This window comes from Colobus angolensis, unplaced genomic scaffold, assembly GCF_000951035.1.
Source record: "Colobus angolensis palliatus isolate OR3802 unplaced genomic scaffold, Cang.pa_1.0 Scaffold82, whole genome shotgun sequence".
Classification (NCBI taxonomy): Eukaryota; Metazoa; Chordata; class Mammalia; order Primates; family Cercopithecidae; genus Colobus; species Colobus angolensis.
This window is the reverse complement of record NW_012122043.1, coordinates 4005640-4030050: the sequence shown is the minus strand read 5'-3', so window position 1 is coordinate 4030050 and position 24411 is coordinate 4005640. Positions and strand designations below refer to the sequence as shown.

Below are 24411 nucleotides of genomic sequence, written 5' to 3'. Positions count from 1 at the left end.
GGTCAGGAGATCGAGACCATCCTGGCTGACACAGTGAAACCCCATCTCTACTGAAAAAAAAAAAAAAATACAAAAAATTAGCCAGTCTTGGTGGCACGTGCCTGTAGTCCCAGCTACATGGGAGGCTGAGGCAGGAGAATCCCTTGAACCTAGGAGGCAGCAGTTGCAGTGAGCCGAGATCGCACCACTGCACTCCAGCCTGGGCAACAGAGCGAGACTCTGTCTCAAAAAAATAATGGGGTTTAAAATAGAGCTGCAGGGACCTGTGAGACGATAACAAATGACACAACATTCGTTTCATTGAAATCCCCTGAAACAGAGAAAGATAACAGCCTGCAAAGGTACTTGAAGAAATAATGGCTAAAAAATTTCCTGAATTTGGCAAGAGACATAAACGTACAGAATCAAGAAACTGAGCAAACCCCAAATAGCATAAACCCAGAGAAATCCATGCCAGAGACATACGAGTAGACTTCTAAAACTGAAAGAGAGAATTCTTGAAAGCAGTCGGAGAAAGATGACACTTCAGCAATCCGGGAAAAAGAATTTGAATGACAGTGGTCTCATCAGAAACCAGAAAGACCAGAAGAAAGAGACACAATTATTTTTCTTCAAGTGCTCAAAGAAACCATCAAGCCAGAATCCTGTACCCAGTGAATGTATCTTTCAGGAATGAAGAAGTAATCAGAATATTCTCAGATGAAGGAAAACTAAGAATTTGTCACCAAATAGAATAGGCTTTCCTTCTCCTTTAGAGTTTTCTGAATTAGGTTTGATAGCATAAGCAAAAATCAGCAATATCTCCTGTGGTTCAAAATGTACATAAAGGACATATTTAAGATAATTATAGAAAGGCAAAGTAAAGGAACATAAAAGGAGATGAGGTCTGTGCTTCACTGGAACTTTCAAAAAGACAACACAGGCTGGCATGGTGGCTCACACCTATAATCCCACTGCTTTGGGAGGCCAAGGCAAGAGGATTGCTTGAGGCCAGGAGTTCAGGACCAGCCTGAGCAACATAGTGAAATCTTGATTCTACAAAAAAAAAAAAAAAAAAAAATGCTGTATGTGGTGGCACAGGCCTGTAGTCTCAGCTACTTGGGAGGCTGAGATAGATGGTAGGATTCCTTGAGCCCAGGACAGACCTCTAGCAAGACTAACCAAAGAAACAGAGAAATTATAACATCAGGAATGAAACAAGGAGTGTCACTCCAGGTCCTGCAGCCATCGAAAGGATAAGAAGGGAATGCCGCAAACAGCTCTACACATAGGAAGTTGACAACTTAGATGAAACTGACCACTTCCTCAAAAAGCACAAACTACCACAACTCACTTGATATAAAATAGATCATTTGAATAGCTCTATAACCATTAGAAATTGAACTTATAGCTTTAAAACTCCACAAAGAGAAGTCTTCAGGCCCAGTGGTTTCACTAGAGAATTCTATCGAAGAATTCTTTGTTTAAAGAAGAATTAACATTTCTATACAGTCTCTTCCAGAAAATAAAGAGGAAGGACAACTTCCCAGTTCATTTGATGAACCTAGATCCTCATACTAAAACCAGGTAAAGACAGTACAAAAAAATCCTTTACAGCCCAACATCATCATGAATTTTGATGCAAAAAATATGTAAAAAATGTCTAGAAATAGAATTCAGCAGTACATAAAAAGAATTATATACAGCTGGGTGTGGTGGTTCACGCATGTAATCCCAGCACTTTGGGAGGCTAAGGCAGGGGAATCAGGATCACTTGAGCCCAGGAGTTCAAGACCAGACTGGGCAACATAGTGAGACCCCTCTTCAAAAAATAAAAAAATTAGCTGGGCATGGTGGTACATGCCTATAGTCCCAGCTACTCGGGAGGCTGAGACAGGAGGATGGCTTGAGTGAGCCTGGGAGGTCGAGTCCGCATTGAGCCATGATCGCACCACTACACTCCAGTCTGGGTGACAGAGTGAGACTCTGTCTCAGAAAAAGAAAGAATGATACACTGTGACCAAGTGGCATTTATTCCACAGATGCAAGGCTGGTTCAGTATTCAAAATGCAATCTAGAGCCGGGAGTGGTAGCTCAAGCCTGCAATCCCAGAACTTTGGGAGGCCAAGGCGGGTAGATCACTTGAAGTCAGGAGTTCGGGCCTAGCCTGGCCAACATGGTGAAACCTCGTCTCTATTACAAATACAAAAATTACCCGGGTGTGGTGACGGACGCTTGTAATCCCAGCTATTTGGAAGCCTGAGGCACAAGAATCACTTGAACCTGGGTAACAGAGGTTGCAGTGAGCTGAGATGGCACTACCACACTTCAGCCTAGGCAACAGAGCAAGACTCTGTCTCAAAAAAAAAGAAAGAAAGGAAAAATGCAATCAAGGCAGGGCACGGTGGCTCATGCCTATAATCCCCCAGTACTTAGGGATGCCAACGCAAGTGGATCACTTGAGGCCAGGAGTTCAAGGCCAGCCTAGGTGAACTGCAAGACCTATCTCTACAAAATTAAAAAAATTTAATCAATGTAATCTACCATATTAACAAGCTAATGAATAAAGAAGATAACATGTTCATATTTGATGCAGCAGAAGCATTTGACAAAATTCAACCATTCATGTTAAAAACTCAGAATAATAGGATTAGTGGGGAACTTTCTTAACTTGATAAAGAACATCTACATAAAACTTACAGCTAACATCGTTCTTAGTGGTGAAAGCCTCAATGTTTTACTCCTGTGGCTGGGGGAATAAAGCAAGGATGTTCACCGTCACCACACTTATCCAACGTAGTGGTGGAAGTTCTGGTCAGCGCAGTAAGGCATGAAAAGGAAGCAAAAGGCATATAGATCAGAATGGAAGAGGTAAAATTGTTTCTAATCAGATCACACAATTGTCTATAAAGAAAATCCCAAGGAATGTATAAGAAAACTCCTAGAACTAGTAAGTGAGTATAGCAAGGTTGCAGGACACCAGATAAATATGCAAAAATCTGTCTTATTTTTATATAATGATAATGAACAAGTGGACAGTAACATTAAAAATATAATACCATTTACAACTGGGTGCAGTGGCTCAAGCCTGTAATCCTACCACTTTGGGAGGCCGAGACGGGTGGATCACGAGGTCAGGAGATGGAGACCATCCTGGCTAACACGGTGAAACCATTTCTACTAAATACAAAAAACTAGCTGGGCGAGGTTGCAGGCGCCTGTAGTCCCAGCTACTCGGGAGGCTGGGGCAGGAGGATGGTGTAAACCCGGGAGGCGGAGCTTGCAGTGAGCTGAGATTGGGCCACTGCACTCCAGCCTGGGCAACAGAGCAAGACTCCGTCTCAAAAAAAAAAAAAAAATACCATTTACAATGAAACAAAATTACTCAGATATAAACTAGCAAAATATAAAGGACTTATATGCTAAAAATAGTATACTGTGGATGAGAGAAGTTAAGATCTAAGTAGAGACACATACCATGTTCATAGTTTGGAAGATTCTCCATACCAAAGATGTCAATTCTCTCCAAATGGATACACAAGCCTAACAATTTCTGTCAAAATGCCAGCAAGTAGATCAGTGGAGGAGAATAGACCCAAACAGAAATAGGCCCATATGAGTTATGGGTGCAGATACAACCACAGGAGACGCAAATCAATTCAGCAGGTGAAAGCCATTCAGCAGATGGCAAGTTAGCCTCTCAACAGATGGTGCCAAGGCAGTTAGTTATCCATAGACAAAAAATTAACCTTGACCCAAGTCTTACACCAAGCGTTTCCAACCTGCGGCCTGCAGCTGCATGTGGCCCAGGACAGCTTTGAATGTAGCCCAACACAAATGCATAAACTTTCTTAAAACATTGTTTTTTGGGGTTTTTTTTTTTTTTGCAATTTTTTTTAATTTTTAAGCTCATCAGCTGTCGGTGGTGTATTTTATATGTGGCCCAAGAGAATTCTTCCACTGTGGCCTCGGGAAGCCAAAGGATTGGACACCCCTGTCTTACACCTCATAAAACAGTATCTCAAAATAGATCATGAAATTAAATGAAAAACATAAAGCAATAAAACCGCTTCAAAATAGGAGAAAATCTTCAAGTTCTAGAACTAGGCAAAGAGTTCTTAGACCTGACACCAAAAGCATCCATAAAAGGAAAAACGGATAAATTAGACTTCATCAGAATTTAAAGCTTTTGCTCTGGGAAAGACTATATTAAGAGTATGGGAAGATAAGCTAAATCTAGGAAAAAATATTTTCAAATGACTTATCTGACAAAGGAATGGTATCTAGAATATATCAAGAACTTGCAAAACTCAACAGCAAAAATAATACAATAAATTCAATCAGAAAATAGGCAAAAAATATAAACAGACATTTCACCAAAGACGAGACCCACGTAACAAGCACAGGAAAAGATGTTCAACAGCATTAGTTATTGGGGAAATGCAAATTAAAACCACCAGATATCACTAACTCCTATAAGGATGGCTAAAATAAGAATAGAGACACCACCAAATGCTGGTGAGGGCACAGAGAAAATACCTACTGGTAAACAAGCAATGGCCGGTTTGAGAAAACTTTGTTCAGCCAAACTTAAGAAATTACTGGGCTGGGCGCAGTGGCTCATGCCTTTAATCCCAGCACTTTGGGAGGCCAAGGCTAGTGAATTATGAGGTGAGGAGTTCAAGACCAGCCTGACCAACATGGTGAAATCCTGTCTCTCACTTCTCAAAAGAAGACATTTATGTAGCCAGCAGACACATGAAAAAATGCTCATCATCACAGGCCATCAGAGAAATGCAAATCAAAACCACAATGAGATACCATGTCACACCAGTTAGAATTGTGATCATTAAAAAGCACCAACAGGTGCTGGAGAGGATGTAGAGAAATAGAAATGCTTTTACACTGTTGGTGGGACTGTAAACTAGTTCAACAATTGTGGAAGACAGTGTGGTGATTCCTCAAGGATCTAGAACTAGAAATACCATCTGACCCAGCCATCCCATTACTGGGTATATACCCAAAGTATTATAAATCATGCTGCTATAAAGACCCATGAACACGTATGTTTATTGCAGCACTATTCACAATAGCAAAGACTTGGAATCAACCCAAATGTCCATCAGCGATAGACTGGATTAAGAAAATGTGGCACATATACACCATGGAATACTCTGCAGCCATAACAAAGGATGAGTTCATGTCCTTTGTAGGGACATGGATGCAGCTGGAAACCATCATTCTCAGCAGACTCTCGCAAGAACAGAAAACCAAACACCGTATGTTCTCACTCATAGATGGGAATTGAACAATGAGATCACTTGGACACAGGGCGGGGAACATCACACACCGGGGCCTGTTGTGGGGTAGGGGGAGGGGGGAGGGATAGCATTAGGAGATATACCTAATGTAAATGATGAGTTATGGGTGCAGCACACCAACATGGCACATGTATACATATGTAACAAACCTGCACGTTGTGCACATGTACCCTAGAACTTAAAGTATAATAACAAAATAAAAGAAACCCTATCTCTACCTAGCCAGGCATGGTGGCGTGTGCCTGTAATCCCAGATACTCAGGAGGCTGAGGCAGGAGAATCACTTGAACCCGGGAGGTGGAGGTTGCAGTGAGTCGAGATCCACTGCACTCCAGCCTGGGCAACAGTGTGAGACCCCGTCTCAAAAAAAAAAAAATGAAGAAATAATTAAGTGAATTTTTTTTCCTGAAAATAGGGTAACAAGTTCTGTTTTTCAGTTTGTTAGGTCAGAGTATGCAAGCCATTGTCTTTAGGGGTCTCTTGCCCATCTGTGTGCGCACCCCCACCTGCCCCCACACACACACACACACACACCCCTCTTGTTTGCTGATGCCTGAAATGTTGAGAACAAAGGGTTCTCCCCTGTTCCATACTGTACTGGTTTGGCAGTGAGGACTAGAGAGAGCTGTGCCTTGGGGTCTGCGGGAGGAAGAGTGCTTGCTTTGGGTAGGAAAAGGATCCAGATAGAATTGTCACAGTGAACACCCAACGCGTCACCCACAGTGGGCCTTGTTGACCTTCACTGGGCCAGGGCAAGTGCAAACTTGGCAGGGGAGGTTTCTGGGGCCTGCAGCTGCCATTGAGATAGCCACATGGTGCATGCTTGGGAAAGATGGAGCGTGAGTTTATTTTTGTTTTAACACAATGACTTTCATGGAGACAGGATTCCTTCCTGAGACATTTGTTTATTCTTGCTGAATCCCTTGTTTCTTACAGGACAGAGAACACCCCAATGATTGCCGGCCTTGGGAAGGTGAGCCCTGGTGAGCTGGAGGAGATGAGTTGATTGCTTTGTCTTCAGTGACCCCAGTGGCTCTAGCAGGAATCCGGGGCTTTAGGGAGATCATATTCGTGATCTCATAAACAGACTGACAAGAAAAAGCCTGGAGTCTGATTTAGCAACCCAGAGATCTGTACTTTTTCAGATCTGTGGGTTAGTGGCACTTGCTTAGCATTTAAAAGGGAAAAACTCCTTGTCTCTGTCTCTTGTGACGTGAGAAACAGTGATGTCTTACAGCAGAGGTGAAACGTCAGGCCGCAGGTTCACTATTCCCAAAGGCATTGGCAGCCCCCAGACCATCGACCTTCTGTCCCCAATTGGTCTGTGGGGTGGCCAATCCAGCACCTGCCGCCAGCCCTCCACTGGGGCCTGTTCTGCTTCTGCGACAATAACCAGGCTCAGGTTTTGCTGTGCGAAGGCAGGGGTATTGGTCACGCCTTGGCATCTGCAGGCTGCTTCCTCACTGTGCAGGCCTCTGCTTAAAGGCCACCACCTTCAAGCACCCCTCCATGAACCACAGCTACGTTGGTCCCCCCATGTCCCCTGCTGTCACGCTCTATCCCTGACACTGCTTTATTTCCCCTATCTGATGTTCCTCTGTAGTGTGTTCAGATGTATGCCCCACCTCCTGCTTCCCCTTCAAAGGGGCTTGTCAGCTCCGCGAGAGCAGGAGCTTGGCCTCAGTATCCCCAGTATAGAGAAAGGGCTTTGTGCCCAGGAGGCCGGGCCTTGGGAAGAATATGAATGGATTCCCTGTTACTTAGAATATTCAAAATTAGTAACAGTGGTAACTAAGGCTACATTTACTAGAAGGAAGAGTGTTTTTGTTTGAGATGGAGTCTCACTCTGTCACCCAGGCTGGAGTGTAGTGGTGTGATCTTGACCCACTGCAACCTCCACCTCCCAGGTTCAAGAGATTCTCCCACTTCAGCCTCCAAGTAGCTGGAACTACAGACATGCACCACTGTGCCTGGCTAATTTTTGTATTTTTAGTAGAGACAGGGTTTCGTCATGTTGGCCAGCTGGTCTCGAACTCCTAACCTCAGGTGATCTACCCGCCTTGGCCTCCCAAAGTGCTGGGATTACAGGTGTGAGCCACCGCGCCCAGCCGGAAGAGCGTGTTTTAAGTGGAGTCCAGTACTTGCTCATATTGACCTGAATGATGAAGTACTGGTGCGGTCCACAGGCTTTGAAATACCAGAGTTCAAACCCTGGCTTGAAGTTTCACTCACCCTGTGCCTTGGGTCAGGTCGCTGGAACTCCCTGAGTCCTGGCTATCCCCCCTGCCAGATGGGAATCATGGTAACAGCTTCCTCGATAGAGCCTCAGCTCACAGTGCTCAAAGCCTCCCAGCCCCTGACCTCCATGCTCCTGCGGCTGCATCTGCACCTGTAATGGCACAAGTGCCACAGCTTGGTCTCAGCCCCAGCACCACACCCCCGCTGGTTCTTCACCTTCGCCCAGACCCCAATGCCACCCGCGCGTTAGGCCCCGTCTGCTGCCCAGCCTGGACTCCATCCTGCACACGCCCTCCCCAACATTCTTTCCCCCACCCATTCCTTTCTGCCTTGGTTGCGTGCTGGCGGCCCTTCCCTGCACCTGCACCCTCGTGGATCCCTCTGTCCGTCCTGTCACTGTGATGCTAGCCTGTGCTCCTGCCTTTGAACTTGACATCTCAGCTAGGCCCTGGCCCATCTCCTGAGAGACCCATTCCTCTCAGTTCAAAGCCTGTCCCGACCACTCTCCTCCACCCTCTTCCCACCCTGGGTACCTCCTGCTGTCCAGGTTCTCGCCTCTGAAGTCCGGGAGATGCCCTCAGTCCTTCCTTGTCATCGTCCCCTGCCTCTCATACAGCACCTGTCCTGTCTGTCTGGACTCCAGAATACACCCACTACCGGCCTCATGTCCATTTTCATGGCCACTAACCCTAGACCAAGGGTCTGGATGCCTGCCACGGCCTCCTGGGGGCCTGCTGCTGCCATTGTCCACACAGCCACAGAGTGACCAACACACAGGCCAGTCAGACCATCGCATCCCTCCCTCAGAGCCTCACTGCGTCTGCCCCGTGGCCAGGCTTGCAGGGCCTGTGGATCTGTCTCTGCGCCTTCACCCCCTCTGTACTCTCCACGCGCCACACCAGGCCCCTCTGTTCTAGAGACAGAATGACTGTCCCCTGCAAAGCCCCTGCTGAGACGCCATTCCCTGCCCTTGTGCAGCCATCTGTCACCACGCCACCTCGGGCCTGCGAGGTCCCTTCACAGCGCTGACTGGTGGGTAGGAGTCTGTTCCCCCCTGCCCCTGCTTTTGTCTGTCTGCCTCTTGGATGCTGACTCCTCAAGGGTTGGGATCCCCTTCAGGGCTGCTTTGCTGGGGCATCTCCAGTGCCTGGCGCTGTCAGGAAGTGCCTGGTGAAGTCAATTCTGTGGCACTTCCACACCCTCCAAATGGCAGCACTCAAAAAATATGGTCTGTCTGTGACTGTCAGGAGAATGAGTGGTTTCAGGAAATGCTGCCTGTGCTGTTGAAAGCTTTTTTGCCCTCCTTTGTTTTGCAAGAATTGTGCTTCCACTTGTTGTGTGTCTGCCCCCAGGCCGCGGAGCTGGTGACCCAGAACTGCGAGGCTTACGAGGCCCACATGAGGGACATCCGCGACTACCTGGAGGAGAGGCTGGAAGTGAGCACGGTGTGGGGTGGGTACCGGGAGAGGGAGGGTGTGTGGGGCAGGTGCCCGGAGAGAGGGGGGCCTGGTGCTCCTGGACCCCAGGACCTGTGGGGATTGCAGCGTAGCCTGGAACTCGTCAGGATGCAGTGAGGGAAGAAAGAACAGTGGTGGGAAGCACATTGGGATGGGAAACCCCGGAAGGGGGACCCCAGGCCAGGGACGTGATCTTTTTCAGAGACACATGATCAGATATGCAGAGGTGGTGTGCGTCATGGTTTATGTGGAAGGTTCACATGTTTCCGAATATTTGGTTTTTCTCCTAATTAACTTTGCTTTCCATAGTCTGTCCCCATAACTATTCTGGGTAGATGCTGATTGAAAAGTATGCACCTGCTGAGCTTGTATTTCTGGAAAAGTCTAAGTTTCAAACAGTTGCTGATGGTGGTGTCTTTGAAGGTCACCAAATATTTCACTTTTTTTTCAGGCTGAATTCGGTCAGAAGAGAATCCATCTGAATAGCCAGTTTCCAGGGACCCAGCGGCTTCCCAATACCTGCAACTTCTCCATCCGGGGACCCCGGCTTCAAGGTGACGGCCCCTCACCCTGGTCTTTCCGAGTGTGAGCATAGCTCCCGTGGTGCATGGGTTCTGGTCCGAGCCAGCGACTCCCACTCTCCCTGCCCTGAGCATGACACGGCTTGGGCTGTCAGAGGGCCTTGCTGGGGTTGCTGAGAGCAGGCTCAGGCGGCTGTGCTGTGGTCCATCGGGCTCTTGCTGCCAGCCCCTCCTCTCCCTGACTTGGCTCGTTTTGCTGCTGCTGGGATGTGGACCGTGGCGAACTCTCATGTCTGGCATTAGCACCGCCCCAAAAGCTGTCAGGGAAGGAAGTAACGTTAAATTTTAGACATTTGTCTATTTTGTTGGCAGTTTTTATTAAATATTTTATTAGAGTAAGGGAAAGGGGAGGCGATCAGTTTTAAAAACTGGCAGAGGCTGGGCACAGTGGCTCAGGCCTGTAATCCTAGCACTTTCGGAGGCCGAGGCAGGCTGATCACAAGTTCAAGAGATTGAGACCAGCCTGGCCAACATGGAGAAACCCCATCTCTACCAAAAACTACAAAGAATTAGCCGGGATAGTGGTGTACACCTATAGTCCCAGCTACTCGGGAGGCTGAGGCAGAAGAATTACTTGAACCTGGAGGTTACAGTGAGCCAAGATTGAGCCACTGCACTCCAACTTGGGCAACAGAGTGAGTGAGACTCTGTCCGTCTCAAACAAACAAAAAAAACAATAAAAATAACTGGCAGAGTAAGGATCAAGTACAAATCTGGATTTCCTGCGGCATCCGCCTCGGCTAGGAGCAGTTAGGGTCACCCCTGTCCCAGATGCACCTGAAACCTGGTCTGCCCTGACGCCATGAGAGTGGAAGTCCAGGTCGTTGACCAGCCACGTGTCATTTGGGAGCAGGTTATAGCGGCCCTGAGATCACGATGAGCTGCCTCTGTAGACGAAGTTCTGACTTCTTAGAAGATGAAGGTGTTGCTTCTTTCTTCCTGGATCATGTGGAGAACCCAGCAGTCGTGTTTGGCCCATGAAGAAGAGCCCGTGGGTAACCGTCATGATGGCTGCGTTCATGAGAACCTGGGCTGAAATGCGTTCTTGTAGGCAATGAAGCCTGGGTTTCCTTGACCATCTCAGATTCCTCACCATGGAGAGGAGAGTTCTCTGTCAACATTCCCCTTGTTCTGGGGTCAGACTTTGTATTCAGTGACGACCTGTGTTACTTTAAATGAGACAGAGATTCTCATTTTATATATTTATTTTTGGATTCAGGGTCTCACTTTATCGTCACCCAGGCTGTAGTGCTGTGGTGTAATCACAGCCCACTGTAGCTTTCACCTCCTGGGTTCAAGTGATCAGCCTCCCTAGTAGCTGGGACTACAGGCATGCACCACCACACCTGGCTAACATTTTTTTTTTTTGAGATGGAGTTTCACTCTTATTGCCCAGGCTGGAGTACAGTGGCATGATCTTGGCTCACTGCAACCTCCGCCTCCCGGGTTCAAGCAGTTCTCCTGCCTCAGCCTCCAGAGTAGCTGGGATTACAGGTACCTGCCACCACACCCAGCTAATTTTTGTATTTTTAGTAGAGACGGGGTTTTGCCATGTTCGCCAGGCTGGTCTTGAACTCCTGACCTCAAGTGATCCACCTGCCTCGGCCCCGCAGAGTGCTGGGATCACAGGCGTGAGCCACTATGCCCAGCCGTGGCTAATTTTTTAAAAGTATTTTGTAGAGATAGGGTTTCCCTGTGTTGCCCAGGCTGGTCTCAAACTCCTGGTTCAAGCAGTCCTTCTGCCTCGGCCTCCCAGAGTGCAGGGATTACAGGTGTGAACCACTACACCTGGCTGAAATTCTTATGTTAATTCCATCGGCCGTGCTTGTGAAAGAAGAGGCAAGTGCCTTCTGGCTTAATAGAAGCCCCACGTGTCTCTGCAGTCCAGAACACAGGTGGAGACGTGGTATTGCCGGGACTGCCAGCTTGTAAGGACGGAGCTGGTCAGGACTCCAGGTGTCCTCGTAGGCAGTTGACTAGAGTGCCATTTTCAAGGCCAGCTTTGTGAGGGAGAAGAGTGTCTGCGTTTCTGCAGCCAAAGGAGAAAGGAAGCATTTTCTTCGGCTCCTGCTGTGAGATCTCTCCCCAGCTGCCAGAATGGCCGGTGCTGGAATTCCACTAGGTGGCACGGAGGGAGGGAAGCAGCTGCACCAGCAGGACCCTGGGAAGGGAGAGAAGGGCGGCCTGGCTGGAGCCCCATCTCAGTGGCGCGTACTCTGTCTCCGCAGGCCACAAGGTGCTTACGCGGTGCCGAGTGCTGCTGGCCAGTGTGGGGGCCGCGTGCCACTCGGACCATGGGGACCAGTAAGTGCTCTTCACAAACCCAGTCCAGGGCATAGGGGTCCTCCGGGCACTGGGTGTGGTGGGCAGGCGGCCACTGGGCCGCACTCTGGCTCGTGAAGGACGGCCCTGTCTGGGTCCTAGGAGGGGCAGAGGGAGGGCTTCCTGGAAGAAGTGACTTCTAAGCTGCCATCCGAAGGACGAGGACTTGTGCGGGAGAAGAGGGCTTCTCGTGCTCAGTTCTGAAGGCAGGGGGAGCAGGACCTGGAGGGGCAGCGTGGCTGGGGCTGGGGAGGAGTGGGGTGGGTTGGGGAGGGGATGGCCTGAGTGTCAGTGCTTACTTAAATCTCATGGAAGGGGGAGCCCTGAGGGCCATGGTGTGAGCAGACTCAGGTGTCAGATCAGCCATCTGCAAGATGCAGCAGAGATTCTGGGATAGTGGGTCCAGGTGGGCGGGTGGCCTGCCTGGCAGAGACTGTGGGGTAGAGGGCGTGCGGCACCCAAGCAGCGGCCTGCTGGCAGCAGGGGAGAAGCGGTTCCGGGTCTGGCCTGCTGACAATGTGAGACCCATGTGGGAGGTCGGAGTGACTGCAGGAGAAACACCCAGGGCTCTGGGGAGAGAGAACCGTGGCCGGCAGCACGTGGTCATCGGGGTCAGGGCGGAGGGATTGTGTCGGAGCACCTGGAGCAAGACAGTGGTGGGCCCGGCTCCAGGGAAAAGGAGGGGCAGGACGGGGCCCTGTGGGGGTGGGGGGCAGTGCCCTGCTGCAGGAGGGGCAGGAGAGAGCAGGGGAGGAAAGGGGTCTGGGTGTGATGAGGGCAGGCCCCTTGGCAGAGCCCATGCCTCGAGCCTCCAGCAGCCCTGCTTCCGGACGCCCACACGCAGTCATCTGTTCCATGGCTAGATACTGGCTGGGTCCCTAGTGTCTGCAAAGCCCCATGCCAGGTGCCGTGAAGTTACCAAGTGGCTTAGATGGGCCACATGGGTGAGGTACTGTCTGTGTCAGCATCAGTGTTCTCCAGGACCTCAGACCCCTCAAGGACAGGAGAGCCCCTGGCCCCAGAGCTCAGTGCGAGAGGGGGGCAGTGTCACCTGGGAGTGCCAAGTGCAATAGAACTCTACGGGGAGAATGGTAGCGACTTTGAGCCGCACCTTGATATGGGTGGTCTTAGGGGTGTGCTTGGTCCAGGAGTTCAGCAGGAGGCGGATACCAGGCAGGGCAGGCGTGCACCCGGGTGGGCAGAGCCCCACTGGGGGAGTAGTCCAGAGCAGGGGACCCTTGTCTCTTCCATGTGCCCTTGGCAGCAGCTGCCACCTGGTCTCGCCCTCCCCAGGCCGTCCCCAGTGCTGCTGAACTACGGCATCCCCTTCGACGTGGCCAGGAACGCGCTCCGCCTCAGCGTGGGCCGCAGCACCACCAGGGCCGAAGTGGACCTCGTCGTGCAGGACCTGAAGCAGGCCGTGGCGCAGCTGGAGAACCAGGCCTAGCGCCGGGGTCACCCTCCCCGCCCCGCTTCTAGGAAGCCCGTGGCAGGGCACAGGATTGTCCCTCCAGTTCCCTCCTGAGGGCTGTGCCAGGATGACTGTCTCATGCCCCCTCTGCATTCTGTCCTGGAGTGCCTGCAAGTGTGCACCCCCAGTTTCCTTCCCTGGACCCCTGCAGAGCTCACAGGGCCCAGGACACCGATGCCGCATAGGAACACCCACATAGGAACTCCCACACAAAGCCGTCCTCCAGTGGTGAAGTGGAAGCGCCAGCTTCATCCGCCCTCCCCACTGGGAACTGGGCAAGCCTGCTGCAAGTGCCCTTTCCTGGAAGGTGTTTTTATCAGGAAGATAGAATCCAAGTCTTGATAACTCATTGTCAGCCAAATGCTATCATGAACATAGGAAACTTGATTTTTTTGCTTTGATCATGGTCTCGCACATGCACCTTTCCTGAGTGGTCTCTTCTCAGGCCCTTTTTAGTCCCTTTCCAAAGCTGCCCCCACCACCCTGCTCCTCTGGCCTCAGTGCACAGTGGCCCCCAGCCTCAGCCAGGCCTGCTCTGCTCAGCACCTACCGCACACCACCCCTCCTGCTTCCCCGAGCCTGACCCTGTTCTGCCCACTGGCACTCAGGGCTGCACGCTTCCCCATCCATAGTCCCCAGGCCTTCTCGTCTTGTCCCTTTTGATCATTAACTCAGGGTTTCAGCTCCAACCTCACTGAGTTGGTGCAGCTCCAGGTCATTCCTGGGGTGGGAACTGGATCATCCCTGACTCAGCTTTTACCTTAATTTTATTTGCAGAGGATTTTTTTCTCAAAATACTCTGTGGCATTTGGAGACACATCCCATGTCGATATTTGCATAGGAGTCATTTTCAGTGGAATAACACTTTTAATGTGTAGTTTTACGGTTCAAGGAACTACGTAATGATTTTGAGGAAACACTTGCCAGAAACTAAATGAACAAAAGATTTCAGTGCCCGGCTTGGGTCTCCTATGGTTTCTCTAGTGGGCGCTGCGCTTGGGCACGAAGGCATCTGACGGAGCCTGTGGATGGGGGAAACCAGGGGTGCAGCAGCCCCCAGGTCACCATTGTGTGATGATGCATTAGCCCAGAAATCCAGCTTGAGGCTGCGTCTCCGGGAGCCCCTACAAATGGAATGGGTCCCCCATCTGCAGCTTCCCATTGCTGCCAGGAAGAGGCTGTGGTGGTCCTGACTTCCCTAAAGAAGAACTGTGGATTGTCCAGAACAATCTGGAAAGGGGTTAAATGTACTTGGGCTCTTTGGACTGCAGCCCAGAGACTCGGTCAGTGTAGTTGGAGAGGGGCTGAGGCAGGGGCTGGACACCCAAGTCAGGGTCCTGGGCCTGTCGCAGGCCCTGTGGAGCCACTGCGTCCCCAGAGGTTTATGGCCTCCAGGGCCGAGGGCCAGATCCAGAGGCAGAGCACTCAGCTCTGTGCCAACACAGCCAAGCATGTAGACCTACTGGGCACCCTTTACTTCAGGCGCACTGTGGTGGCGGCTGGGGGTCTGCCCTGCTGTGAGAATCGGGGAGACCATCTCCCAGGCTACTCGGGGCTCCTGTGAGAAGCTCAGTGATGCGTGTCCTCAGCCCTCGCTCCGCAGTTGAAAAGGCGGGTTCGTGCCGTCTGGACAGATGTGAGCAGCCTCAGGGCCAGCCTCCTTTGTCTGCGGGCCACGCCCAACCCTGACCTAGCCCGGTGTGGGCCTTTCCCTGTGTGCTGCACTCCATCCTCCCAGCTCCAGGCACCTGGCGCGCTCACGCTGTGGGAGTGGCTTGGGCAGGTCCCCAAGGTGTATCCCCCCCACCCCGCCCCAACGCCTCCCATCTGCCCTGTGGCGGCTTATCAGGTAACCAGAGCCAGCAGCTTCATCCACGTCTGAAACAAGAAGCCCCGGCCTGTGCATGAGTCACCACTGAGAGCCCGGGCCAGAGGATGGAGGAGCAGCGGGCACTCGTGGCCGCCAAGGATGGGGATGTGGCAACACTGGAGCGGCTGCTGGAGGCTGGCGCCCTGGGCCCGGGCATCACCGATGCTCTGGGGGCCGGCCTGGTTCACCACGCCACCCGGGCTGGCCACCTGGACTGTGTCAAGTTCTTGGTGCAGCGGGCCCAGCTGCCCGGCAACCAGCGGGCCCACAATGGGGCCACCCCAGCGCATGACGCGGCCGCCACAGGCAGCCTGGCCGAGCTGTGCTGGCTGGTCCGCGAGGGGGGCTGCGGTCTGCAGGTGAGCGGAGACGGGGCAGCCTGGCCTCCACAAGCCTGGCTGGGGTGGAACCAGGGAGGTGTGAGCCACAGAGGCTCAGAGCACTGGCCACCCCGGGCTCCACGGCCCTGGGCTCTTTGTTTCTCTTGGGGACTCAGTCAGTGGTCGCCATCTCTGCCCCCACGCTTCTCAGAGCGCAAAGGCTTGAGAGCCAAGAACACCTCCTAAATTTTCTTATCGCCTCCCCTGCCAGGAAGCTGGGTGTTACCAGTGGGGGTCTTGCCAGAGGTCAAGACCCCTTGTCTCTGATCAGGCCTGGTCCACAGGGCCCGCTTCCCAAAGGGTCTAGAAAGGGACCCTTACAGAAGCACTGTGGGAACTCGGGCTTGAGAGCTGGGAACCCGGCTGGGAGACGGGAGTGAGGGCTGCTGATGGTGACCGTCCTGTCCGGAGCATTTCTACTGGGCCTCCCTCCCCTCTCCTGCCTGCCCTGTCCCCTTTGTGCAGGTGAGGGCCTTCGAGCTGTTGCTCAGCCCTGTGGAGCTTTCAGGACTGAGGGTGAGCAGGACTGACCGGCCTTAGAACACCGCCCAGAGGTCAGAGTGGGGGTGGGGGCCGGTGGGACCTGCTGAGATTAGGGAGCGGGAAGGTTCCCCGGCACCTGGCTCACCAGAGGGCCTGAGAGTGCCAGCCTAGCATCCTGTTCCGCCAAGCTCAAGGCCAGCAGGTGGGAGCTGTGCCTGCCTGGGGATCCATTCTGACCACAGGGCCCTTGGAGAAGGCCTGGGTCTGCTGGACCCCGGCACCTGTGGTAGGAACGCTCCTTGGCCCCGGGGCCCTGTGGCCAGTGGGAGGGCACTGGGGCAGGGAACCAGCCAGAGACAAGTGTCCTGGGAGGCCTTTCTGAGCATGAGCAGAGTGGGCAGGTGTCTGTGGGCACCCGGCTGAGTGGGAAAGGGCCTTCTCCGCACTGGGGACAGGGGCCCAGGAGGGGGCAGGGTTGCCAGAGGTGGCCTCCCAAGAGCTGGACCTGAGTCCTGGCCCTCCTCTCACCTCAGTCCCAGCAGGGAGCACTTCCCTCCATGTTGCAGGCAGAAACGGAGGGAAGGAGGAAGGAGCTGGAAGCCCCTTCGCTGGGTTGCAGGCAGTGTAAGCCCTTGCCTGGGGCTCCTCCAGCAGCTGGCTCTGGCCACACGGCCTGCCCCCCACTCACTGACCTGCCTGGGCCTCGGTAGGACCAAGATGCCTCGGGCGTCTCCCCGCTGCACCTGGCCGCCCGTTTTGGACACCCAGTGCTGGTGGAGTGGCTGCTCCACGAGGGCCACTCGACCACGCTGGAGACCCGGGAGGGGGCCCTGCCGCTGCACCACGCCGCCGTCAGTGGGGACCTGACCTGCCTGAAGCTCCTGACAAATGCGCATGGCAGGTAAGGAGCCCAGAGTCCCGCCTGAGGGGCAGCCTGGGGCAAGCTGGCCAAGGGGAGGCTGCACCGAGGAGGGCCAAGAGGACAGGCTGGCAGCCTTTGAGGTGAATCCTGCAGGCGGGCATGCTGTCACTGTGGGGTGAGCTGGCAGGAGTCAAGGGCAATGAGGCCTCTACCCACAGGCCAGGCAGTGGCGGTGCCATGCCAGGGCCCAAGGGGACACAGGCCAGCGCTTCAGCTTGGAGAGTGGCTGGGGGCGGTGAGGACAGCAAGATGCTGCTGTGATGCCCAGGGCAGCTCTGGCCCCGCCTGGAGGCGTCTCAGGACCTAAAACATCTGGGGACGTGGGCAGCTGGCAACCTGTGAGGGCACCCTCCCCTCACCTGACAGGAGTAGGGACTGTCTAGTGGACTTGGGGACACAGAGGCTGGAGCTGCCTCTGCACTGCCCCATCCCTGTGCTGGGACCCCTAGAGCCAGGCGCTGGCCTCGTCGTCTCCGGGGCCCTGTGCGCCCTGCCAGAATTGGTGGATGGTTCAGGAGGAAGGACAGGGTCAGGACAGCCAGTGAGGCAGAGAGCTTCCCTCCCCACCTGGACGCTCCTCCAGTCCTCGCCCTGCTCACCAAGGTCACCGTTGTCATGGGAACAGGCCCTCTGCCTCCTGCTGTCTTGGCTGAGGGTGAACCTTCCCATCCCCCAGGGACCCACCTACCTCCGACCACGGCTCTTCTCTTTTCGAGGGAGCATCTCATTTGCCTGTCGCTGCCCCAGAAGCCTCAGTCCCCACATCCTCTTAGCTCCAGGACAAGCCCCAACAGCTTGCTTGTGGAATCGGTTCTCATTCCCGGGTGTTCCCATCCTGGACCGCTTGGCAAAGGCCTTTGGGATTCGCTTCTGTGGCTTTTTCCCAGAGCGTCCACACCACCCCCAGCCTTGGCTGGCCACAGTCTCTCTCAGACCCACCTGGCTTTTAAAGAAGTTTCCACCATTGAAAACTGAGAGACTTGGGCTGAGTGCAGTGGCTCATGCCTGTAATCCCAGCATTTTGGGAGGCTGGGGTGGGAGGATTGCTTGAGCCCAGGAATTCAAGACCGGCCTGGGCAGTATAACGAAGCCCCTATCTCTACAAAAAATGTATTTAAAAATTAGCCAGGCATGGTGGTGAGTGCCTGTAGTCCCAGATACTTGGGAGGCTGAGGTGGGAGGATCACTTGAGTCTGGGAGGCAGAGGTTCCAGTGAGCTGAGATTGTGCCACTGCACTCCAGCCTGGGTGACAGAGCAAGACCCTGTCTAAAAAAAACAAAAAGAAGAAAACCAGGAAACTTCATGTTAATATGTACACACACACACACACTCACACACACAAATGGGAAGGTCCCATACCCCCAGCCTAGTTCCCACCTAGCACTGACCAGCAGCCGAGAGGTGGCTGCTGCTGGCCAGACCATGCCCCTCCAGTGGTCCCCGACCCACTGGCTGCATCATGGCCTGCTCCCAGCCACCGCACTGGACGCTGCCTGTTCCAACCCTGGATGCAGTCAAGGACGCCTGGCAGAGTCCAGTGAAAGCACGGATCCTCCCCCGAGAAGGGCACCGAGGCATACTGGCAGCCCTTTGGGGCACATTCCATGAGCGAGTGGACCCTCAGGCTCAGCAGGTGCAGGGTCCAAGGCAGGTGCAGGGTCCACAGCAGGTGTGGTCCAAGGCCAGGGAACAGCCACCAAGGTCCTGTGTCCCCCTTGCTAGGAGCAGAGGAGAGGCTGCTAGGGGGCTGGTACTGGCGGGGGCTTTGTGAGGGGAGGGGGGTTTAAACCCAGGGGCAAGCCCCTGGGCAAATCAGCTCCCAGCCTCTGTCTCCCCTCTGCCGGCTGAGGCCCGCGACTAGACTATCCTCTGGGGGGACCCGAATTGCTCAGATTCATCCATCAGAAGTGGGGAGCACGTGTGGGGGTGCTCGTGAGATCCCTTCATTATTACCCAGCTTCCCCTCCTGAGAGGGGAAGGGCCTGGAAGTGGAGGGTCTGGGACAGGGTGGTGTGGTCAGCAGGCTTGGCGGGAAAGCAGGCATGAGCCGGAGAGTTGACCCTCCCCAGTGACATTGGCCCTGCCTCCACGCCGCCACTGCGACCCCAGCCCTGCCAGTGCAACCCTTACCTCATCACAGGCTGCCACAGCTACCAGGCAGCCAGCATCACCTGCCACAGGGCATAGGGCAGAGGGAAACCCCTAAAGGAGTCGGGGTCAATCCCGGACCTCCACTGGGACAACTGAGAACCTGGAAGCCAAGACTGTGACCCCTCAGATCTAAGAAGATGCATGTCTCTGACCTGGACCCAGGAGTTCCCAGAAAAGGACAGAAGGATAGGAGAGTGGGGCTGCACAGCCACCTGGGGGAGCAACCTGGAGGAGGGAACCCCACAGCAGCAGCTGGAGAGCACGTGGGAGACTCAGCCATCACCAGCAGGGCCAGGGGTCAGCAGTGAAGTCCAAGCAGCTGAGGGATGGGCTCAGCCATAGGCAGGACTGGGCCTCCAAACCCTCCCTTCCCTGCAGCAGCGTGAATCGGCGGACACGCAGTGGCGCCTCCCCACTCTACCTGGCCTGCCAGGAAGGTCACCTGCACCTGGCCCAGTTCCTGGTGAAGGACTGTGGCGCTGACGTGCACCTTCGTGCTCTCCACGGCATGAGCGCCCTACACGCTGCCGCCGCCCGCGGCCACTACTCCCTCGTCGTCTGGCTGGTAAGTAGGTGCCGGAGGTGGAAAGGGGACATCCAGGGAGTGTGGGTCCTGCAGCAAGCAGAGCCTGGAGCCCGGATGGGGGCTCCAGAGGGAACTGGGGACACGCAGGGCTGTTGGGGCATCCAATGAGCTGGTCCATGGCTCCCGAGACCCTGCAGCCCCGGCCAGGCTGGGCCCCGGAAGTTTTGACCGCCTGCAGCGCACTCTGCCCTGTGGGGTCGTGCCACGGCTCCCCTGGGGCTCTCCTAGTCCCTCTCTGCCCGGAAGTCCAGGTAGGCCTCCCGGGTGCTCTCACAGTTGGTGGTGGCCCATGTGCTTTGTCTGCACCCACACCAGCAGTGCCCAGTTCGGGCCACTCGGCCGCTTGTTCAGGCCCTGCCTCCTGAGGTCCCCGGGCCAGTCCACACCTTTCTCCACTTCTGGCCTCTTTGGGGAAGGAAGACCTGAGACCCCAGAGCACAGTGACTGAGGCTGGGGAGGCGCCATCTTCAAGGGTGGGCTGGGGACTTCCTGCCTCTGCAACAGAAAAGCAGAGCAGGTGGGACCTGTAGTCCCAGCTAACTCAGGAGGCTACGGCAGGAGAATCGCTTGAACCTGGGAGGCAGAGGTTGCTCAGATCTAAGAAGATGCATGTTTCTGACCTGCACTCCAGCCTGGGCAACACAGTGAGACTCCGTCTCAAAAAAAAAAAAAAAAAAAAAAAGTAGGGGAGGCCCTCTTTGAGGAGGGGACTTGGGGGCAGAGCTGAGGATGGACAGGAGGCGACTGAACAAGGAGCGGGGCCCAAAGCAACTTCCTGAGGGGGGCACACCTCATTCAGAGGTGGGGAGACCCTGGCCCGTGGGGCCTGGGGGTGGGCCAGAAAGGCAGACAGAGGTGCTGGGAGGACTGGCGCTCTTTCCTGAGGGTCCTGGGGAGCCACGGAAGGCTCAGATCCAGGAGCAGCAGGATCTGACTGACATATCGGAAGGTCACTGTGGCTGCTGGTGAAGTGTGAGCTGCCTGCCCCCAGACCTCCCACGCTTGCCTGAGGCCTCCTGTCTCCCGGCTCCCACCCACTCAGCTCCAGCTCCTTCTCCAGCAGGCCAGGCTGGCTCTGTCTCCGGGGCCTTTGCATGCGCTGCACCCTGTGCCTGGTACACAGCTCCCCAGGTGTCCCTGGGGCCTTCCCTGACCAGCTGGTTTACCAGGGGAGCTGCCTGCCCAGACCATCCTCACTCCTGCTTTCCTCCCCCGCGCACCAGCACCGGGCACACGGCACGTCTGACTCCTGGTCTTGGTGGTGGTTTCCGCCCGCTGGGGTACAGGTGCCAGGAGCTCCGTGGGTGCAGGACTTCGCCACCTGCTGCGTTCCCTGCACCTGGCACGCGGTCAGGCTCGAGAGATGTTTACTGAACCAATGGGCAAGTGAAGGAACGGGGGCCTGGTCCCTTAGGATGGCACCCGCTGCTCACCGTTTCCTTGAGGCCCTTGGGATGGGTCCCGCCTGCTCACCGTGCCCCGGGGCGCTCGGGATGGTGCTGGCCTGCTCCCCGTGGCCCCAAGGTCCTCAGGCTGGTGCCAGCCTGCCCACTTTGGCCCCAAGGCCGCCTGAATTGGCCTCCAGCCTCCCTTCATGGAGACTGCAACCCCTCCCGGTGCCTCACCTGCGTGTGCGCCCCTCCCCACCCCGGGGGCTGCCCCTCCAGCTCCTCCTGCTGAAGCAGCCTCCCACAGAGGAAGCTCTCTTGACCTGGTCCCGCCCTGGCCATCCTCCCCTCACCCCTGCAGCAGTTCTGACCCATTCACTCCAGACCTCAGCCTCCCAAACTATACCTGGCCCCTGGGATGAGCGGTGGCTGCACACAGCGGGTGGAGCGGCAAGAGCTCACCGCAGGGGGTCCGCTGAGCCCTGGGACCGTGCTGAGGTGTGAGCAGCCCTTCCTGGGGAGAAAGCGGACAGGCCTCGGGGTCTCAGGGCCAGAGAGGCCGCTCCAGATGCAAAGGAGCCCCACAGCAGCCCTGTCCCTGTCTCTGTTTCCAGCTCATTGTGCTTTGCCCCGCAGACACTTCTGATCAGTGAGGAGCGCCCTGGCTGTGCTAAGAGGCACTCACACCAAAGGTGGCAGGGGCTGCTGACAGCTCTGCTGTCCTCACGGCCTCCCCGATGGGGAAAGCGGGCACACTCAAGGCAGGAAGGAGGGAGGAGGGCGAAGGCAGGGAGCCAGCACGCCTATCACCTCTCTGTCAGGAAGACAGGCTGTCCTAGAAGACCCCCGCGTCCCACTGGCCAGCCCAGGCCCCATGGCTGTCCCAGCTGCACAGGTTTCAGCGAGTCAGTGTAGGGGACTATCACCTGGCTGGTGCTGTGGACCAGAGCAGGGGGCCCTTCAGAAGGCACACGAGGCCCCAGAGGCGGGGCTGGCCTCAGCCAGCAGTGGGGGCCGGCAGGTCAGGGCCACCTCGAATCCAGGCCCTAGAGGGAGGCCACAGGACCCGCTGCTCCAGCAAAGGGGCTCAGTGCAAATGCCCAGCAAGGCAGCGCCACCCTCGGGCCAAATGAAGTTCTTTCCTCCCCTGCCCTGCTCTCAGCCCCTCCCACTCTGTGTGCCTCCTCCCTGGGAGGGTGGCTGCTCCCACTGCTCCTCCTTCCCCAGGTCACATTCACCGACATCGGACTCACGGCACGGGACAACGAGGGGGCCACGGCCCTGCACTTTGCAGCCCGAGGTGGCCACACGCCCATTCTAGACCGACTCCTGCTGATGGGTGCCCCGGTCTTGAGAGACTCCTGGGGTGGGACCCCCCTCCACGACGCAGCAGAGAACGGACAAATGGAGGTAAGGTGGGCGTGAGGGAGACCGGGTGAGCAGTCACGAGTGTCAGCCATGCCCAGCACTGTGTCACTGACCCTCATGGCAACCCTGTAAGAATGATGACTCCCCTTATACAGATGGGTAAACTGAGGCTCAGAGTTGCAAAGTCATTTGCGCAAGGTCAAGAGCCCAGGGTCAAGTGGCAAGATCCAAGCTCTATGCTCTCGTCCTGCATACCATCCTCCCTCCCTTCATGCAGAAACTGCCTGGTGCCTGGTCCGGGCTCGGTCTTGGTGACAGTCTTCTCAGAACAGCCCTTGGGGACGGATCCTCTGCCGTGAGCAGCCTTCGAGCAGAGTTGTGGCAGGGGTGTGATGCCAGCCCCGTTGCTATTAGCCAGATAAATCTTGGGGGCTCACATGGCCCAGCCTCAAGGACACGACATCCAAAAACCCCACGTAGGCAGAGATAGTGTTCAAATGTTCAACAACATCAGAACCACACCCCGCCTTTGAGGGTGGGCGCAGCCATAAGCCTCTGGCCCTGCACGGGTGCCCACCCGACCCCATCTCAGGAGAATGCACACAGTTTACTTCTCCCCAGCCCCATCCAGTCCTGAGCGGTGTCGGGTCTGTTCACCTCTATGAAGTCTCCTGGTTCCCCAGAAGTGCATTCCAGGCCTCTGCAAGGCTAGTCTGGGGGGATTGTAAGTGGAAGTGCAACCGACCATCACATTCTGGGTCTGCAAGCCTCTTGGCCAGCCTGGTCTCGAACTCCTGATCTCAAATGATCCGCCCACCTCGGCCTCCCAAAAGTGCTGGGATTACAGGCATGAGCCACTGTGCCCAGCCTAGTTATTCTTTGAATGGTGTGAATTACACTAATTATTTTTAAAAATTGTTAAATTGTGATTAAAAAATACATAACATAAAATTTACCGTGTTAACCATTTTCAAGCATACACTTGAGCAGCATTAAGTCTGTTCACATTGTTGTGCAGCAGAATCTCCACAACTTTGTCATTTTGCAAAACTGAGACTCTATGGCCATCAAACAGCAATTCTCCATCTCCCGTTTCTCCCAGCTCCTGGCAACCAACATTCTACTTTTTGTTTTTTATGAACTTGATGACTTAGGATACCTCATATAAGTAGAATTTTACTGTATTTATCCATTTGTCTCTGGCTTAGTTCACTTAGCATAATGTCCTCAAGGTTCATCCCTGTTGTAACATGCCAGAATTTCCTTTTTTATGGCTAAATAATATTCCATTGTATAGTATATGCCACATTTTCTTTCTTTATTCATCTGTTAATGGACATTTGGGTTTTTCTGCCCTTTGACTGTTGCGAATCATGCTACTATGAACATGGGTGTGTAAATATCTCTGAGATCCACCCTTCAAATCTTTTGGATATGTATACCCAGCATTAGAATACCTGGATCTACCCTGATTACTTTAAAATGTTACACCGACCTTGGATTTCTGGAATAAATTCAATGACATATTATTCCTTTTAAATATAGCTGAATTCAATTTGCTGACATTCTGTTTAGGATTTTTTGGCCTTATATTCTTGAGTAAAATTGGCATGGAATGTCCTTTTTTTGTTTTATCCTTGTTATATTTTGGTATCAAAATATGCTATGAATTAGGGAATGTTTCCTCTTTTCCTATTTTTTGAGACATTTCGGTTACATTAGACTTATTTTTTTATTTAAAGATTTTGTGGAATTCACTAGTGAAATCCTCTGGATCGGCTGTTTCTTCGAGGGAAGGTTTTTTGTTTTTTTTTTTTATTATACTTTAAGTTCTAGGGTACATGTGCATAACGTGCAGGTTTGTTACATATGTATACTTGTGCCATGTTGGTG

General features: G+C 53.9%; 2 protein-coding genes across 3 annotated transcripts in view; both read left to right on the top strand.

The window, feature by feature from the left end:
• SCLY (selenocysteine lyase) overlaps positions 1 to 13579 on the top strand; it is a 34175-nt gene extending 20596 nt beyond the window's left edge. For both annotated transcript variants that reach the window (XM_011929590.1, XM_011929591.1), the window contains 5 exons: positions 6237 to 6273; positions 8891 to 8974; positions 9447 to 9549; positions 11805 to 11880; positions 13192 to 13579. In XM_011929590.1, coding sequence (XP_011784980.1) covers positions 6237 to 6273; positions 8891 to 8974; positions 9447 to 9549; positions 11805 to 11880; positions 13192 to 13345 — 454 coding nt within the window. In that variant the 3' untranslated portion in view covers positions 13346 to 13579. The remainder of the gene's footprint in view (positions 1 to 6236; positions 6274 to 8890; positions 8975 to 9446; positions 9550 to 11804; positions 11881 to 13191) is intronic.
• A 1468-nt stretch (positions 13580 to 15047) lies between these two features.
• Positions 15048 to 24411, top strand: part of ESPNL (espin-like) — a 29032-nt gene continuing 19668 nt past the window's right edge. Inside the window, exons 1-4 of the mRNA XM_011929589.1 lie at positions 15048 to 15598; positions 16813 to 17003; positions 19555 to 19741; positions 22378 to 22560. Of these exons, the coding sequence (XP_011784979.1) occupies positions 15305 to 15598; positions 16813 to 17003; positions 19555 to 19741; positions 22378 to 22560 (855 nt within the window). The 5' untranslated portion in view covers positions 15048 to 15304. The remainder of the gene's footprint in view (positions 15599 to 16812; positions 17004 to 19554; positions 19742 to 22377; positions 22561 to 24411) is intronic.